The sequence below is a fragment of the Carcharhinus amblyrhynchos genome, chromosome 3 (genome assembly GCF_965287045.1).
Source record: "Carcharhinus amblyrhynchos chromosome 3, sCarAmb.v2.hapA, whole genome shotgun sequence".
Taxonomy (NCBI): Eukaryota; Metazoa; Chordata; class Chondrichthyes; order Carcharhiniformes; family Carcharhinidae; genus Carcharhinus; species Carcharhinus amblyrhynchos.
The window spans coordinates 93288805-93306785 of NC_137326.1; the positions used below are offsets into that span (position 1 = coordinate 93288805).

General features: G+C 38.9%; 1 protein-coding gene across 5 annotated transcripts in view; it reads right to left on the bottom strand.

Moving 5' to 3' along the window:
• Nucleotides 1-17981, bottom strand: part of acsl3a (acyl-CoA synthetase long chain family member 3a) — a 97792-nt gene that overhangs the window by 14883 nt on the left and 64928 nt on the right. For all 5 annotated transcript variants that reach the window (XM_080185532.1, XM_080185534.1, XM_080185533.1 and 2 more), the window contains 6 exons: nucleotides 16257-16395; nucleotides 12284-12434; nucleotides 10562-10685; nucleotides 10099-10170; nucleotides 3887-4026; nucleotides 2590-2762 (listed from right to left, as the gene is read on the bottom strand). In XM_080185532.1, coding sequence (XP_080041658.1) covers nucleotides 2590-2762; nucleotides 3887-4026; nucleotides 10099-10170; nucleotides 10562-10685; nucleotides 12284-12434; nucleotides 16257-16395 — 799 coding nt within the window. The remainder of the gene's footprint in view (nucleotides 1-2589; nucleotides 2763-3886; nucleotides 4027-10098; nucleotides 10171-10561; nucleotides 10686-12283; nucleotides 12435-16256; nucleotides 16396-17981) is intronic.

Genomic DNA, 17981 nt, shown 5'->3' on the forward strand with positions numbered 1-17981 from the left:
TTTAACAATATCTAATTTGTTGCTTACATGAAAATACTGTAAATCATTGACAACAGTAATATTAAATTTTTATAAAATCTGAGGTAAAGAAAATTGGCAATACTTCATTACTGTTTGGAATGTTTAGTCCTCATGTTGCATTCTGCATTTTTCCTACAAAGCTAACAGAGAAGACATTTTGTTTTATAACTTTGGATACACTACATAGCATTGCATTACTGACATTTCATCATCGTTAACAAGACAACAGAATTCAGAACTGTTTGGTTCCCACTGTTCAATCACACTTGAAAAACTATGACATTATTGCTCTATGCAATAAACAGTATACCAGAATAAAAAGGAATACTTTAAAAATACCACAGAATTGCAATGAAAATTGCTGAAAAGAAATTCTCCATTGGGCTATTCCATTAGCAAAGAAAATTCAATATCCAGATGTTACTAATTATACAAATGACATCAACATGAATATACTAAATCCTTGCCAGAGTTAAGCCAATTCCTTCAATGCTTTCATTAATAGATTTCTACTTTTGTATGCAAGAGAATCTTTGTTGGAATTACAAGCCAGTGGACAGTGTTGTAGGGCACATGAGAAAGATCAGCTGATTAAGGGAATGAAAAAGCCTTTTTTTTTGTTATCTGTGGGACATGGGCATCGCTGGCTGGCCAGCATTTATTGCCCTTCCCTAGTTGCCTGAAGACAGTTAAGAGTCAACCACAGTATTGAGAGTCTGGAGTCACATGTAGGCCAGACCTGTTAAGGATGGCAGATTTCTTTCCCTAAATAACATTAGTGAACCAGATGGGTTTTCCTGACAATCGACAATGGTTTCACGGTCATCAGCAGATTCTTAATTTCAGATATTTTTTATTTATTGAATTCAAATTCCATCAACTGCTGTGGCAGAATTCGAACCTGGGTTCCAAGAACAATACCTGAGTTTCTGGATTAATAGTCTAGTGATAACACCACTAGGCCATCTCCTCTCCTTATTTCTATACGCTTTATATAGTTCTTTAATGTACAGTTTCTTTTAAAATAATTTAGCGTTATAGTCAAGAGCTGAAAAAAATTGAAGAGCATATGTGGAGATCTGTACATAAAACATAAAATAGGAAGTGGAAGGCAACAGCAGCACTTAGAAGAAAGATTACGGGATGAAAATAACACCACCGTCAAGATCTGTGACAAAAGTACATTGATTAGCTAGCTGTTCAGCCAAAAATACTAATCTTGTACTTGGCAATCAGGACAGCTAACAGAAGGCTTGAATATGGACATTTTCTTCAAGGGGTTCCTCCTGATTGCTGATCAAAGTGCTCTTTGTACAAGTGGAATCTTGTCTATTATTTCTCATTATCCACCAGAGGGTAATCAGTATGATAGCTTATGTTTCATCGTTTGTGGAATCTCAAAGTTTGACATGAGGATAACATTTTTTTCTGATGTCATTAATCTGCATTCATAAAATTAGATTTTCCAAGAATTTCCATAATTAATTTGGAATAAATTAAAGTTTACAAAAGAACCACACCATAAACAAAATGTCTCACACCTTAACTGTAAAAGATACCAATTCCAAAATGTGCATTTTTGTCATTTGGATATGCAAATATAATACATATGCCAAAACATCAAGGTGGGTGATTTTCCAATCTCACCGGGCCTGGCGCAGATTGTGTCAATCTCAGAAAATAGCATGCGGGCCTAAAAGTTGGTTGCATGCCTGGTGCCAAACAGTTTGCAGTTGTCCCTGCCTCTTTCTACTAGCACAAATCTGATTCTGCCTAGAAAGAGAGAGGTTGACTTCATTTCAATCTATTTAGCATGTTCTGCAGGTGATCAGTTCCCCCACCCTCAAAATGCTCCCATCTCTCTGGCGGGACGTCACACAAGCACGAATCAGTATTAGCCTCCACTAACTGAGATCAGGTGCAATGGTCATGCCAGGGGGCTTGGATTCCTTTAAAGCACCTGGGTGGTCAGGGACATGGCCTGGCAGTGCCCACTGGACATTTTGGTTGGGCACTGCCTGTGTGCCAGGGCAGGCAGGAGCAGTCATGCAGGATGAAGAATGAAGGGAGCACCAAGGGACATCATGCTGGTGGTCAATATGGGGTTGGGGGGGGGGTGGGGAGGGCTGCTCCAAATGCTAGTGATCTGTCAGGGAAAGGAGGTGGGAATGTGTCACTGATGGGTGTGTGGGGTCCCTGAGGTATGTAGGGGGAGGAAGGGATTCTCCCAGTGCACTGTTGCGAAATGGCACCTGAGCGCTCTGCTTTTCTGTAGCTTACACCAAAGATCAGCTACTGACCGAGTTTCTACTTTAATCATTCCTCAGGGACAAATATCAGTCATACACTAATGCCATGAAATGACATGAACTAAATAGATATACGCTTTTGAAAAGTAGTAAAAATAAACAAAGCAACAAGCGGCTTTAATTTACTTTCAAGAGAAGATGCTTCTCTATTTATCAAGTGGGCTTTGTTTTTAAGGTTGAAAATCACACATGCTTGGAGACACTAAACAAAACTGACAGCTCCTAGAAGGATCAAACAAAATCTCAGAAAATGACTAACCATCGCTAATGGTCCCTGCTCCACAAGTCTCTGTTAATCCATATCCTTGTCCAACAGGGCAGCAGAAGCAGATGTTCATAAAGGTTTGTGTGGATGGTGACAGTGGCGCACCCCCACATAAAATGAGCCGAGTCTTTCCTCCTAATAACGAACGTATTTTTCTGAAGATAAACCTTTAGAAGTGAAACATTCGCATTTATTTTCTCAAGTATCTTCTAGTCAACTTCAGATTAGATATCTGCAACTAATCAATCCCTTTAGTTGACTTAGAAGCAATCATATTGGACAGATTGAATTGAGCAAACTTTATTAATAATAGAGAAATTATAAAAATAGAAACTTGTACAGATAACAAAGTGAAATATCCCAAGAAATCTTGACAGTTGGAATTGGATTAAAGAGGATGGGGATCAGGGAGGTAACAGATGATGTTTCTGATGGGCGGAATGTCTCGAGGTCAACAAGTGGTGGGCAATAAATGGTGGCCTAGCCAGTGATGCCCTCATCCCTTGAACAAATTTTTAAAAATCTTTTCCTAGAGTAGAAGGAAACACTTCTATATAATATATTAAGATATATATTACTTGATACCAATATTTCTCCAAGTTGCTTAAGGTCTTGAGGACATTAGCATTTTATGTTTTTACTTCCTTGCACAGCTGGTCTGATACTATGTTATATTTAACACTGGACTGGGTTGACTGCCGATCTATGCCCAGCCTGCATTAGAGCTGCCAAACTCTGTCGTTATAGAAAGCACTACCACTTATCATATGCTGCTCACTCAGCTTAGGGATGTTCTAGGTAGTTTTGAATTCACCTCCAAGGGTACTTGAAGTGCTGGCTCTTTTGAAAGTTTAACTGTAATAAAACCATAATGTTGGAATAACTCAGGCCAGAAACAAATACACTGAATGGCAGTGTCCAATGAAGCAGAAAATAATTTGGCAAGTCAAGGAAATGTTATTTTGGGTACTCTATCTCTTTAGGTTTTAAAAAGTATGGATGGGTGGGATGGAATGATTGAAAAAATATTTCCAACAGTATTTATTTCTCCTTTAAGTGTATGAATCAGTAATGGGAAGACTGGACTATGAAAGAGAAAAAAGTAAATTATAAAAAGAAATAGCTATAGCTTTTGTTGACTATAAGCCATTTTTAATAACAGATTAAGATTTAGATTTAAAAACTATCTTCCCTTCCCCAAATATATTAATGAGATATGATCATTTTTGTCTGATAATTGTATCAATTGTACATTTGCAACTATAATTCAGCAGACTTGATTATATCCTACCAATCACAGAAAGGTGTGCTGCAACCTAAGGATATCTGCTCCATTTTGTAGTTGTAGGCAACAACAAAGAGAGTCCGTTGTATACTACTCATGTCTTCTATTTTGGTTACAATATTCTTATAAATTCGATCCATAATTTCCTGTTGGTACATAAAATGAAAAACAACTATTTTACAGATTTTTAAAAAAACTGTTATTGGTTTTGTTCTTTCACATATGACAAAAAGTGTAATTTTTTTGATGGCGATTTATGAGCGGAAGAATTAGGAATCAATCTTGAGGCTCAATCAGCTTATCTCAGTGGACAGAATCAGTAAAGTACGTGGGAACAGAAACTACTGCCGGCCTGTCAGCTGGATTGTGGTCTCCAAAGCCATTCTATTTGGCCCCTCGACCCAGTTTTCAAAGTGCTAGTCAAACAGGTTAAGTAGAGCGGAAGGTTCTGCAAGGTGCTGTTCCTTTTGCACGAGGGACGGAGGGAGGGAGGCAGTGTGTGTGTGTGTGTGTGTGTGTGTGTGTGCGCGCGTGTGCATGTGCACGCATGTTTGCCTTACCCCCCATCTCATGCTTTTTACTCACTCTCACCATCAACTGGGTGAGGATGAGTGTGATGAGTGAGAGAACTTGGCAAACAAATTCTGACCTTTCACATTCTGATCACTTTCATTAGTAACTCTTTGTTTTATTTTTGCTATGACTTTTTGCTCAATAATTGTTTAATACCTCAACTTTTTTTTTTTAGAAATTTAGTTTAATATTGTGCCAAACCTTTTACTTCTGAAATGTGCTCAGCAGCCCTCTAATTCATAATTTCATAAGATACAGGAGCAGAATTAGGCCATTTGGCCCACTGAGTCCACTCCACCATTCGAACATTGCTGATATGCTCCTCATCCCCATTTTCCTGCCTTCAACCCATTACCAATTAAAAATCTGTCTAACTCCTCAAATTTACTCACTGTCCCAGTGAATTACAGATTCACAACTCTTTGGGAGAAGTAGTTTCTCCTCAATTCTGTTTTAAATTTTCTACCCCTTATCCTAAGACTATGACCTCTCATCCTAGAATGCCCCAACAGTGGAAGCACTGCTCCACATCTACTGTATCCACACCTTTCATCATTTTGTATACCTCAATTTGATCGCCCCTCATTCTTCTAAATTCGAGAGTATAGGCCTAAACTGTTCAATCTCTCTTCATACGACAAACCTCTCAACTGTGGAATCAATCCAGTGAACCTCCTCTGAATTGCCTGCAATGCCACTACATCTTTCCTCAAGGGGACCAAAACGGTGCACAATACTCCAGGTGCGGCCTCATCAATACCTTGTATTGTTGCAACAAAACTTCCTTACCGTTATATTCTATTCCTTTAGCTATAAATGCTAACATTCCATTCGCTTTATTATCTGCTGTGTCGGCGTGCTAGTTTTCCGTGACTCATGAATGAGGATATCCAGATCGTCTGCACCACAGCACCCAGAGGTCTCTCCCCATTTCGATAATAAGTCACCTTCACATTTTTCCTGACTAAAATGCATGACTTCACACTTACTCACAATCTACCACACTTTGGCCCATTCTGCTAACCTATCTATATCTATTTGCAAGGTTCTTATTTCCTCAGCAACTTACTGTACTGCCTCATATTCTGTCATCTGCAAATTTGGCTAGAGACACTTGTATCCCTGTATTCAAGTCATTAATATAGATTGTATATAGCTGGGGCCCAAGGACCGAACCCTGTGGCACCCCACTAGTTACTTCTTGCCATCCAGGAAACATTTATCCTGACCGTCTTCTGTTTTATCAGCCAGTCACCTATCCAAGCTAATAAGTTACTCCTAATCCCATGGGAACTAACCTTGTGAATTACCCTTTTGTGCAGCACCTTCTGGAAGTTCAGATATACCACATCTACAGGATCCCCATTATCCACTTTGCTTGTTACATCCTCGAAGAACTCCAGCAAATTAGTCAAACATGATTTGCCTTTCATAAAACCATGCTGGCTCTGATGGATAGCGTTTTAACTTTCCAAACATCCTGATATTGCTTCCTTGATGATTGGTTTTAACACTTTCCCAACAACAGGTGTTAAACTAACTTAGCTGTAATTTCTCACATTTAGCCTCCCTTTTTGAATAAGGGCATTACATTAGCATTTTTCCAATCCATTGCAACCTTTCCTGTGGCCTGGAAATTTTGGAATATTGTAACTAATGGATCCAATATCTCTGTCGCCACTTCCTTTAATATCCTATGATGTAGGCCATCAGGCCTGGGAGACTTATTTGCCCTCAATCCCAATAGTTTGTACCTTTTCTCTATTGATGCTGAGTGTTCTAAGTTCTACCCCTTCTATTACCTCTGACTTGCCTAGTCCTGTAGAATGGTACTAGTGTCCTCCACCATGAAAACTGAGGCAAAGTATTGATTTAGCATCTCTGCCATTTCAGTGTTCCCCACTATTAATTCTCTGGTTTCATCTTCCAAGGGACCAACATTTATCCCAGTAACTCTCTTCCCTTTCATACATCAATAGAAGCTTGAGTAAGAAAGAAAATGGAAACATGGCCCTCTAAGAGAAACTGCTGGACAAGCCTGCTCTACTGTATCCCCAGTGTCCTTTTTACAAAGAGTAAAAAAGTGCTATCAGCCTTGTTGAAACAGTGGACACTAGTCTGCCTGTCTAACCCTGGTATCTTGGATTATCAGTTGAAAGGAAGCCTTAGAACCTGCACAATTATTCTGAGAATGTGACAATACACAAGTCCCAGAGCAACAAAGGGAAAAAACTTAAGTGATATTTCAAGCAGCTCTGAAGATTTTTTTAAAATATATTGTCTGTTGCAACAAAGTTCACCCTCCAATCTTTTGCAACTGCTCGACACTGATGGGATAATCCATCTCTGGCCTGTTATAGAGTCATAGAAGTTTACAGCATGGAAACAGGCCCTTCGGCCTAACTTGTCCATGCTGCCCTTTTGTTTTGAAAAACCCTCAGCTAGTCCCAATTGCCCACATTTGGCCCATATTCCTTTATACCCATCGTACCCATATAACTATCTAAATACTTTTTAAAAGATAAAATTGTATCTGCCTCTACTACCATCTGACAGCTTATTCCAGATACTCACCACCCTGTGTGAAAAAATTGCTCCTTTGGACACTTCTGTATCTCTCCCCTTAAACCTATACTCTCTAGTTTTAGACTCCCCTACCTTTGGGAGAAGATACTGACCATCTAGCTGATCCATGCCCCTCATTATTTTATAGACCTCTATAAGATCACCCCTCAGCCTACTATGCTACAGAGAAACGTCCCAGTCTATCCAGCTCCTCCTTATAACTCAATCCATCAAGTCCTGGTAGCATCCTAGTAAATCTTTTCTGCACTCTTTTTGGTTTAATAATATCCTTTCTAGAATAGGGTGACCAGAACTGCACACAGTATTCCAAGTGTGGCTTTACCAATATCTTGTACAACTTCAACTCCTATATTCAATGTTTTGATCAATGAAACCAAGCATGCTGAATGCCTTCTTCACCACTCTGTCCACCTGTGACTCCACTTTCAAGGAGCTATGAACATGTACCCCTAGATCTTTGTTCTACAACTCTCCCCAACGCCCTACCATTAACTGAGGAAGTCCTGCCCTGGTTCAATTTACCAAAATGCATTACCTCGCATTTCTCTAAATTAAACTCCATCTGCCATTCGCAGCCCACTGGCCCAATTGATCAAGATCCTGTTGCAATTGGAGATAACTTTTTTCACTGTCCACTATGCCACCAATCTTAGCATCATCTGCAAACTTACTAACCATGCCTCCTATATTCTCATCCAAATCATTAATATAAATGACAAGTAACAGTGGACCCAGCACTGATCGCTGAGGCACACCGCTGGTCACAAGCCTCCAGTTTGAAAAACAACTCTCTACAGCCACCCCCTCTGGCTTCTGTCAAGAAGCCAATTTTGTATCCATTTAGATACCTCACCCTGGATCCATGAGATTTAACCTTTTGCAACAACCTACCATGCGGTACCTTGTCAAAAACCTTGCTAAAGTTCATGTAGACAACATCAACTGCTCTGTCCTCATCTACCTTCTGGTGACCCCTTCAAAAAACTCAATCCAATTTGTGAGACATGATTTTCCACTCAAAGCCATGCTGACTGTCCCTAATCAGCACTTGCATCTCTAAACGTCTGTAGATCCTGTCTCTCAAAATACCTTCCAACAATTTCTCCACTACAGTTGTGACACTCACTGGCCTGTAGTTACCAGGCTTTTCCCTGCAGCCCTTTTTAAACAAAAGCACATTTGTCACTCTCCAACATTCAGGCACCTCACCCGTGACTATCAATGATTCAAATATCTCGGCTAGAAGACCCGCAATTTCCTCACTATCCTCCCACAATGTTCTGGGATACACTTCATCAGGTCCTGAGGATTTATCTACCTTGATGTGCTTTAAGACTTCCAGCAACACTTCCTCTGTAATATGCACAATCCTCAAGACATCACTATTTCCCCAAGTTCCCTAACATCCATGCTTTTCTCAACAGTAAATACTGATGAGAAATATTCATTTAAGATCTAACCCATCTCTTGTGGATCCGCACATAGATGACTTTGTTGATCCTTAAGAGGCCCTACTCTCTCCCTTGCTACTCTTTTGTCCTTTATGTATTTGTAGAAGCTCTTTGGATTCTTCTTTGACTTATCTGCCCTTTTCACGCTCTTGATTTCTCTCATAACTCTAATCCTACATCCCCCATACTCGACGGATTCATTTGATCCCAGCTGTTTATGCATGACATGTGCCTTTCTCTTCTTGACCAGGGCCTCAATATCCCGAGTCATCCACCAACAACAATCCCAGCCAGGTTGTATCCCTGTAACCCTGCACATTTATACTGCTTGTTCACCTGACAGCAAGGATCAATTTACTGTGACCAATCAACCTAATCCACACATCTTTGGACCCAGAGGAAACCCACACAGACATGAGGAGAACATGCAGACTCCACAGATAGTGACCCAAAGCCAGAAATGAACCTGGGTCCCTGGTGCTGTGAGGCAACAGTGCTCATCACTGTCACCACGCCTGATTTTCTGACCGAAACCAGTAATGAATCACATTTAACCTCAGAACATACTGTGAAAATTTCTCAATTAAGAGAATGATTGCCATGCTTTTGAATCTGGTTGACTTAACTAACTTCTTCAGAAACTGTTTTTTGGGTAGTTAGTAAACTAAGTGTTCAGGTAACTGAGGGGAGTCAAATGGTTTATAATCTTCTGAAAGTTGGTTTAGCCGCAATTGCTCCCAGAATTAAGGATAACTATAAGAGACAAATCCATAACCAAAAAAAGTGATCTACAAATTAGCTTAATATGAACTGCAATTTTTTATTATTTTTGTTCAGGGAAATGATTATGCTATACCTAAATGAAATTGTTAAAAAATTACATTCACTTATGCATTTTTTGTTCAATAACATGAAAAAAAACTTAAATCTAATACTGTAATGCTGGATTGCTTTTTCAAGAATGGAAAAGTTCCTGTTGGAGGTACAGGATATACTCAGTAGCCACTGTTGCTCAAGTATCATCCCCAGCACACATCTTCATTTTCCAGAGTTTGGGCTACTTCCTCCTCTTGCTGTCAGGGTCTTCACATTGGTATTCTCTGTCTATAAACATCTTCATCTTGCCACATTTCAAAAACTTCCTGAAAACCTCTCTGACCACCTTCACTAACACTTCTCCCAATTCCTCTTTTACGCCCAATCCTCTCAGTGAAATACATTAATATTGCAATGTAAATGCAGAGGATAAGCCCAACTTGAGACCAGAATGAAAAGATGCAAGACACTCTGGAAGACATGTACACTTCTTGGGTTAACAGCATATTTCTGCTGCAGTGTTAATTTTGTTCAAAAATTTGAGCATATAGGACACTCAAATTGGGAACACTACCATCTATGTGCAGATCTCTTTTATGAAAAGAGCCTGAGTTCACAAGTAATAAATAATAGATCGCCTGACTAGAGCTGATAGCACATCATTAATAGACTTTTATAATTAAGCACCGTATATTCATGTAGTGTTCATAATGGAAACATTTGTTGAGGTAATATATTTTGCAACAAACACTTTGACAGCTAAAATATGCCCAAATTTTATCAAAAACTTACTGGTACGGCTGCCAGTAGTGTTGGTTTAAGTACTGTTGTGTCACCTTTGCTTCCTTTCTTGATTTTTGCAGACTACAAAACAAACAATGGTTACTTATACAATATAAACCAAATGTAAAGATCCTCCTTCAAAAAATAAATTATGCCTTTTATTGCTCGATTCAGATATTTTCACCCTCATAAAATGCATGTTTAAGGATGTGTTTACATTCTTCAGTCATACAAATTAGAGCAAAATATTACAGTTGTTCTCAAATAGAACATGCAAGTTTTGAAAGTATAGCTAAAAATTGCTGCAAGTCTATATTAAGTCGTGTAATTCACAGGTTGTTAATGAAATAAAAAAGTGACATTTAAAGAGAAAACAGCATGGTTTGAAATGCAGATAAGATCTGTTCAATGTTTTATCACTATGACTATAATAAAGGTGATTTCAATAATGAATGCATTGATTAACCCATACCTGGTCTGCTAAAGTCTGAGGGGAGGAGTAGCCAATACAACAGCCGCAAGCCATACAAAGTGTTTCCGCACTCAGCTCCAGGACATGTGCCAGGGGTAGGTAACCAATGTAGGTGTCCTTTGGTCTTTAAAAGGAAATATAAAAACTAGATATGTAGGTTTTCAACAATTACACCAAATATGGATCTTAGAACAAATACATGTACAAGCGCATTTGACAATTCATATCTTGGCTGAATTGTAACACTCTTGCTGCTCAGTCAGAAGGCCTACTTGAGCACACAATCTAAACCAATACTTCAATGCAACACAATGAATGTTGTAAGATTCAACGTACGGACTTTCAGGTAAAATGTTAAACTCAGGCCTGGTCTACATTTTCAGGTAGGTGGAAAATAAATTCCATGGCATGAGTGTTAGAAGAGCAGATTATTCCCAGTGCCTTGTCCAATATTTAACCCAACAAAAACAGATTATCCGCTCATTTGTCCCATAGCTTTTTGTGGGACCTTGTGCTGCACAATTTCGCTGCCACATTTACCTTCATTACAACGATGGTTACATTTCAAAAGTACTTATTGCAAAGTACTTTAAATGTCCCGAAGTTGTGAAATGAGCATGTAAGTGGAGCTGAGTCCACGAAACAATCAGCCATGATCTTATTGAATGGTAGAGCAGGCTCGACAAGCCAGATGGTCTATTGCTGCTCCTGGTTCTTACGTTCTTATAGGAGCATACATAAATGCTAACTATTTTCTTTCAATAATGATTATTTCTTGCAATAAACAAACCAGCTTTTTAAATCGCAAGATAGTTCAGTGATAATGGAGTATTAGTTTTAGCTTATCCATGAAGGATGGGCCTGTTCCTTTAGTATTTGATTGTGACCGAAGCAATGCAACTCAGGGGTGAGGGTCTGACCTGCCTCTGTATATATATTCTACACACACACACACACACACACACACACACACACACACACACACACACACACAAATCCCCTGGGGGATTTACATTTGTAGCACTTGAATTTGGCACCGCATACAGTATGACTGAATTAAGAAATTGCATTGAATCTAATCTATTCGTTAAGCACAAGCATTCAGACTGGATCTGAAAGTCATTTATTGAATAACTAAACGTGGAAGTATTAGGCTACATGTGAAATGCCTGGATTACTTTGTATCGACAGTTTTAATAAAATCATAGAATCCCTACAATGCAGGAGGAGGCCAATCAGCCCATAAAATCTGCACCAACACTCTGACAGAGAATCCCACCCAGACCCTTTCCCCTAACCCCACATGTTTAGCCTGCTAATTCCCCCTAATCTGCACATCTTTGGACTGTGGAAGGAAACCAGAGCACTTGGAGGAAACTCATGCAAACACGGGAGAACATGCAAACTCCGCAATCACCCAACAACAGAATTGGACCCAGGTCCTTTGAGCTGTGAAGCAATAGTGCCAACCATTATGCCACCATGCTACCCTGTTCTTCTCAAATTTTTTTTACTTTCCAGTATCTTAAGTTTCACCTGTGTAAATCTGTCTACTAAATTTCTCTACTAAATTCAATTACAAAATCCTAACTCATATCACTATATGAATCATACCGTACATAGAAAAATTAAAAATGCACAATAATTATTTGTATAAAGGTGACAGTATTTTTTCAATGTAAGAAAATAAAACTTCCTTGTTGAATCAATAGTTATACATACCCTAAGTCAGGGACCCTGGAACACATCCCTGCTATTCCAGCTATGAGGTTGCTGTGTGAAATCATCACTCCCTTTGGCAGACCAGTAGATCCACTTGTGTACATAATTACTGCGATATCTAAAGATGTAGGTTTGGTCCGAACTCTATTCACTACGATGGAATAAATAACCAATCCTTTAATTTATAAAATCAAGAGGCACCATATACTGAAAGTAATTTGTCACATTATAATTGCAAGCTGTTACCTCAGAAGTATGTTGTTGCATTTACTAATCATTTCATAAGACCAAACCTAGCTTATTTAGCAATTATTTCTGCTCTCAAGCTTACTTGAGACAACAGACAGGGTAGTGACAGACTTTTAGAAATACTTAAGACATTATTTTCACACACTTTCAATTTTGAAAGCAAAAATATTCACCATTTTAAAGATGGCATTAAGAAAACACCTAATACATGTATTTGCAATGGACCAAAACTTGTAGCTGAAGCTAAATTGCTACAACACTGTCCAAAAAACATTCTAATTGTACAATAAACATAAAATGAAACCAAATCACATTCTATAAATGTAAAAGGCCGAGTCATTAATTAGGCCTTTAATACTTCAAACACAACCAATTAGTTTTGTCTATTGAATTTGACCAAAATCAGGTGAGGAAACAGAATACTTAGTCACGTTGCACAGCTGTCAGCGTACACACATCCTGGACTATTACTGTAGAGTTGGATGCATAGTTAAGTTCTGCCTTGTGTCTCAATGAGTCATAGCAAAGCTTGAAAGAATATCAATTGTTTCTATGTCCTGAGTGAGTTTAAACCTGTCGACCTGTGGCCACAAACAACTAGGCTGTTCTGCCTCACTGCGCATCTGATGGATACACTTTAGGAATTTCATGATTAGCAAGGTTTTTCTTTCTCTCTTGTTTAAAAACGATAACACATTTGATATCTGCTTTAAAAAAATGGCTTGGAACAAAATGAAGCAAAATATTAACCAATTTAAGAGCCAGAGCAATAAGATCTAAGAACAGCTGCATACAAGCTACCTCCAGACAAGGCACAGGATTCATCACCACATTCAAAACCACAGTTACTTTATGTTATACATCACCAATCTAAACTGTCACACAAAATGTACAGGCTACTCCTTTGACATTATTTTATAGGGATATAGTGTTCTGGAAATTAAGGGGCACAAAGCCATACAATCTCACTACTGGTTGTAATTAATTCCAGATGTGCTAGGTCTCCACTAAATGCAGTTGTCTTTCATTCACATGCCCTTGAGGCTCTCAGCAATGAAAATACCAGGAAAGAAAAACAAGGCGTGGAAAAATTGATTTATAGAGCAGGGAGGCAAAATAAAAAGTTAATTTAAACAATTCTTTTATTCTGAAATGCACATTAATATTCATTTAAAGTAAAAAAAAATGCAAAATTCAGTTTTCTTATGCTGTGCTGTGATTAAGAAAGACATTTCAGTTTTGTTGTAGAGCTAAAGAACAAAGCCAGACAAACTGTTCTCTGGCATGTAGTCAAACTAGCAGAACCAATAATTCTTACTACAGCTTCTCACTGACAGAAATATTCTCACACAAGCTGAGTTAGCAGCCAGTACTTTCCATGATTGAATGAGCAGCTGACTGGTAATATAAAGCAACGTATGGTGAATGGGTTACACAAAAGCGTTTATCATTTTTGGAGTTCAAATTCAACTGAGGTAAACCTCAATACAAATTTTTACAAAAGGTCATCCTGATTCAAAACACTGACTCCATTTTCTTTCCATAGGTAGAGATTTTCTAGCATTTTCAAACTTCCTGGGCTGGATTTTCATCAAGGATACAGGTATGAGGAGTTGTGAATTTTTCCAACCACATGACATCCTCCCTATTTCATGTCAGTAAAATTAGGCATGGGCTGGAGATGGAACAAAGATGGGCAGGTGGCAAGACCAGTAGGCTAAAGGGCCTGCCTCCATTTAATGGGACATTAGCCCATTGTTTTTATTTCCGTTTGGTCTTATAGTCCTCAACCCCTTGATAAAAGGTTTATCTACCTTTATCAAGAGGTAGATAAAGCAGGTATTTCATCTATCTGCTTTACCACTATCAACCACTGCATCCTCATATCTGTGTCCCCTGATTGCATCGTATGCACCAAATACCAACCAATAAGCCTTATAACACTAGGAAATCCTTGAAATACTTGAGAAAATAAGTGTTCGTAATGAGGCCACCCGGAAAAAACAGATGTCTGACCATCCATTCAAACTGCTTCTGTTCTTACAGTTGCCAGGTGACTGCATTATGAATGCTTGGCTGAGCTCCAAAATAGACTCAGCTCAGCAGGGGTCTGTTACTACAGCTTGAATGGTAGGTGTTAGCTTTTTGTGATTATTAATTTTATAACCTTGTGACAACCTAATCTTTCTTTGAAGAGGTTTTTCAACGTGTATTTACTCAAGGTTAAGAGATGATCATTAGAATTCAACAGCCCACCTGCCACGGGAATCAGAGCGGGCGAGGGGAAGGTCCATTGACCACGTACAAGATTCTAATCTCAGGTCGAGCAAGGCCATAAAATCCCACCCAATTAATGGATTAAAGATATCCTCAAAGGGACTTCCACTGCCTGTAACTATTTGACAATTTTATGAGAAGGCAAGAGGGGCAATGTTTTACAAAGGGAATGTTGAATGCTTTTTTTGGTTGCTGACTCAATATTATGGCCTCCTACTGTGTTTCATGACTCCTCTAAAGGTTCTGTGAAGCACATCTTCCAAATAAAACAGGAACGACTCCACTGAAATCGCAAGAGATTTGAAATGCTTATCCCCATAATGGAACCAGCAGAGATGTGAATGTTCATGTGGGTTTGTTACCTGCACCCTTACCCTAAGTTGGCAAAATCTGTCGGGAACACGAATAAGAAGTGGGAGTCCTGGAGTCAGGTCTGACCTGCCATTTTTAAAACTCTTCCACCTCTGTTCCACCCCAGAGGCATGAAAATCTGGAGCCTGATTTCTGATAGCATGAAGATAACTGATTCTGAAGCCATTGTACAGTGTCAATCCACTTTTGTTTCTGCAAAATCTTAATCGTAGCATTCCTACAGTCAAGGAGGCCATTCAGCTCATTGAGCCTGCACCAACAATTATCCCACCCAGGCCCAATGCCCGTAACCCCACATATTTACCCTGCTAATCCTCTGGACACTGTGGCAATTTAGATGGCTAATCAACCTAACCTGCACATCTTCAGACTGAGGGAGTTAACAAGAGCAGCTGGAGTGAACCCACACAGACATGGGGAAAATGTGCAAACTTCACACGGACAGTCACCCAAGGCCAGAATCAAATTCGGGTCCCTGGTGCTGTGAGGCAGCAGTGCTATCCATTATGCCAGCAACAAAATTCAATTTGAACTAGCATTAGCTAAAACAGTCTCAATCAAAACTCTATTCCACTAATACACATTGCTGAAGATGCTCTGCAAATGCATCTAAAACAATCCTTGTTGGAAATGCCAAGGAAAAAGCTATTCCTCATCGTCTTCCTTACAATGGGAACCTCAATATTCCTCACTAAACAAGTTATGCAAAGTCCAATATTTAATTCTATTAATTAATCAGCAATGTGTGTTAATAAAGAGAAAATTTCAGAAATCCAACAATTACAATTAAGAAACATTGTAAATACACTGCAGGCCTGTATCTGAAAATAACACTTTAGTATTTCAGTTGAGAATTCTTTCAGAACCTTGGAGTATGAAGAGGATCAAGCAGAAATGTCAAACTTCTCTCTTTCAAAAGCTGACAGATCTACCAAGTATTTCCAGCATTTTCTGTTGTGCTAATTGAATATAAATATAACCTTTGCGTCAGTGTTATTTGGCATTTAGTTACCTTGTACAGAAAGGCATATAAACACAAAGTCAACATGCAAAAGTGAAAAAACAAACTACACACAGTTTTCTGGTTTTGCACCCAATGCTTCTACTGCTGCCATGTTGTGAACCATGATTCCACGTGGATATTCAGACCATGCTGTTGGCTTATCATCTACAATTATGATATGCTGTAGTTTTGGAACATTAAGGAGGATTTCCTGTGAAACAAAAATGGAAAAAAATTAAAATCCAGAATGAATACCGATCCATCACTTAAAACATCTGGTGAAAAAGTGGCATTGCAACTTGCAAAATATCCTGATAATTATTGTTGTCACACTTGGATAAAATGATGAGATTAAAAATCTTCACATAACATCTATAGACAGAAGGGAACAAGAATTGACTGAGGTTATGCTGAGACTGTACAATGCACTAATCTAGCCATAATCAGAATATATAATTTTAGTTGTCCTGCCACAAAAGGCAGTGAGATGAAATCTATATTGCTGTGTTTTTCTGTGTTGGTTTTTGGGACACAGTCTAGAATCCCAGCATGTTTGGGAATTCCAATACAAGTACACGTGATGGCAGGGAGATAGGCCGTGAAGGCTCGGTTTCTGATGTGTACAACTGTAGGAATTGAACAGTGTACTTAAATGAGATATGTCTTGAAACAACAGGACTGGGGTCATGGTGTGAAAAAAGAGAGCCCATGTGACAAGGTTATTCAGGAGCTGAAGACGTGGCAACTAAAGTATCGTCATTCGTTCCATATGCAGCTGGGGTTCAGACAAGCCAGTAAGCAGCTGAAGGAGAGGTGACATACTCCCTGTGCAGCTGGGGCTCAGAGGAACCTGGGGTCCTAAGAAGCCAAATAGCAGATGATATCTTGTTGTTGAGAGTTGGAGCTCAGGGAAGCCGAAGAGCAATAGTTGTTAGGTGCTTCTGGGAGTTGGGGCTAGGGAAGATCAGGAGCAGTGGAGTTCTGCTCAAAACAACTTGATAGCTGAGGCTGTGCTGGTAATTAGATGCTGGGGTGAGCTTTGTGAATCCAGTGGGACACAATCTAGGGAAGAGATGCAGTTGGCAGGTAATCGTGAGGCAGTCTGAACTGAAACTGCTACTGAGTGAAATCAGAGGACAGATCCATGAAAGCGAGAAGCTGATATTTCTCGATGGGAAGATAGAATTTTAAAAGAATTACTGCGACTTAGACTGACACCTGATGGGTTGCTAAGAAAATTTATGGAATCTGTCTTGGTTGCATCTGCCAAATAATGTGCAGTTTGTGCGGCGTTGACCACAGTTTGCCTATTATTTCATGTTCACTTCAAGTTAATTCTGGATATTAGAATATGCTTTGTTGACTCTCGAATAATATATTTTTTGTTTGAAACCGTGAAATCCTGTGGCTTAATTCCCTTAAAGTATTTGGGATTGCAAATTTTATAACAGGTCCTAACCAAATTGTAACAAAATTGTAAGTCTGCTCCAGGATTGACAGTATGTATGGGAGGAACTGTTGTGCATAACAGGGTTGATCTCTGAAGGTTAAAAACTCAACCTCTGCAAACTTGGGAAAAGATGGTGAACAGCAATTTTGTTGATGATTATAAAATATTCAATGGGGTTTTTAAGAAAGATAATATTAAGTATTATTCCTAACAAGTCAGGGTAAACCAGAAGCCAAAAGTATAACTAACAAAATCATTATTTAATATAGATATCAAATAGATATTCTCAATAACTGCTGGAAATAATCTGCCTTGTGCAGTAACAGAGATAAACCTTTCAGGACATT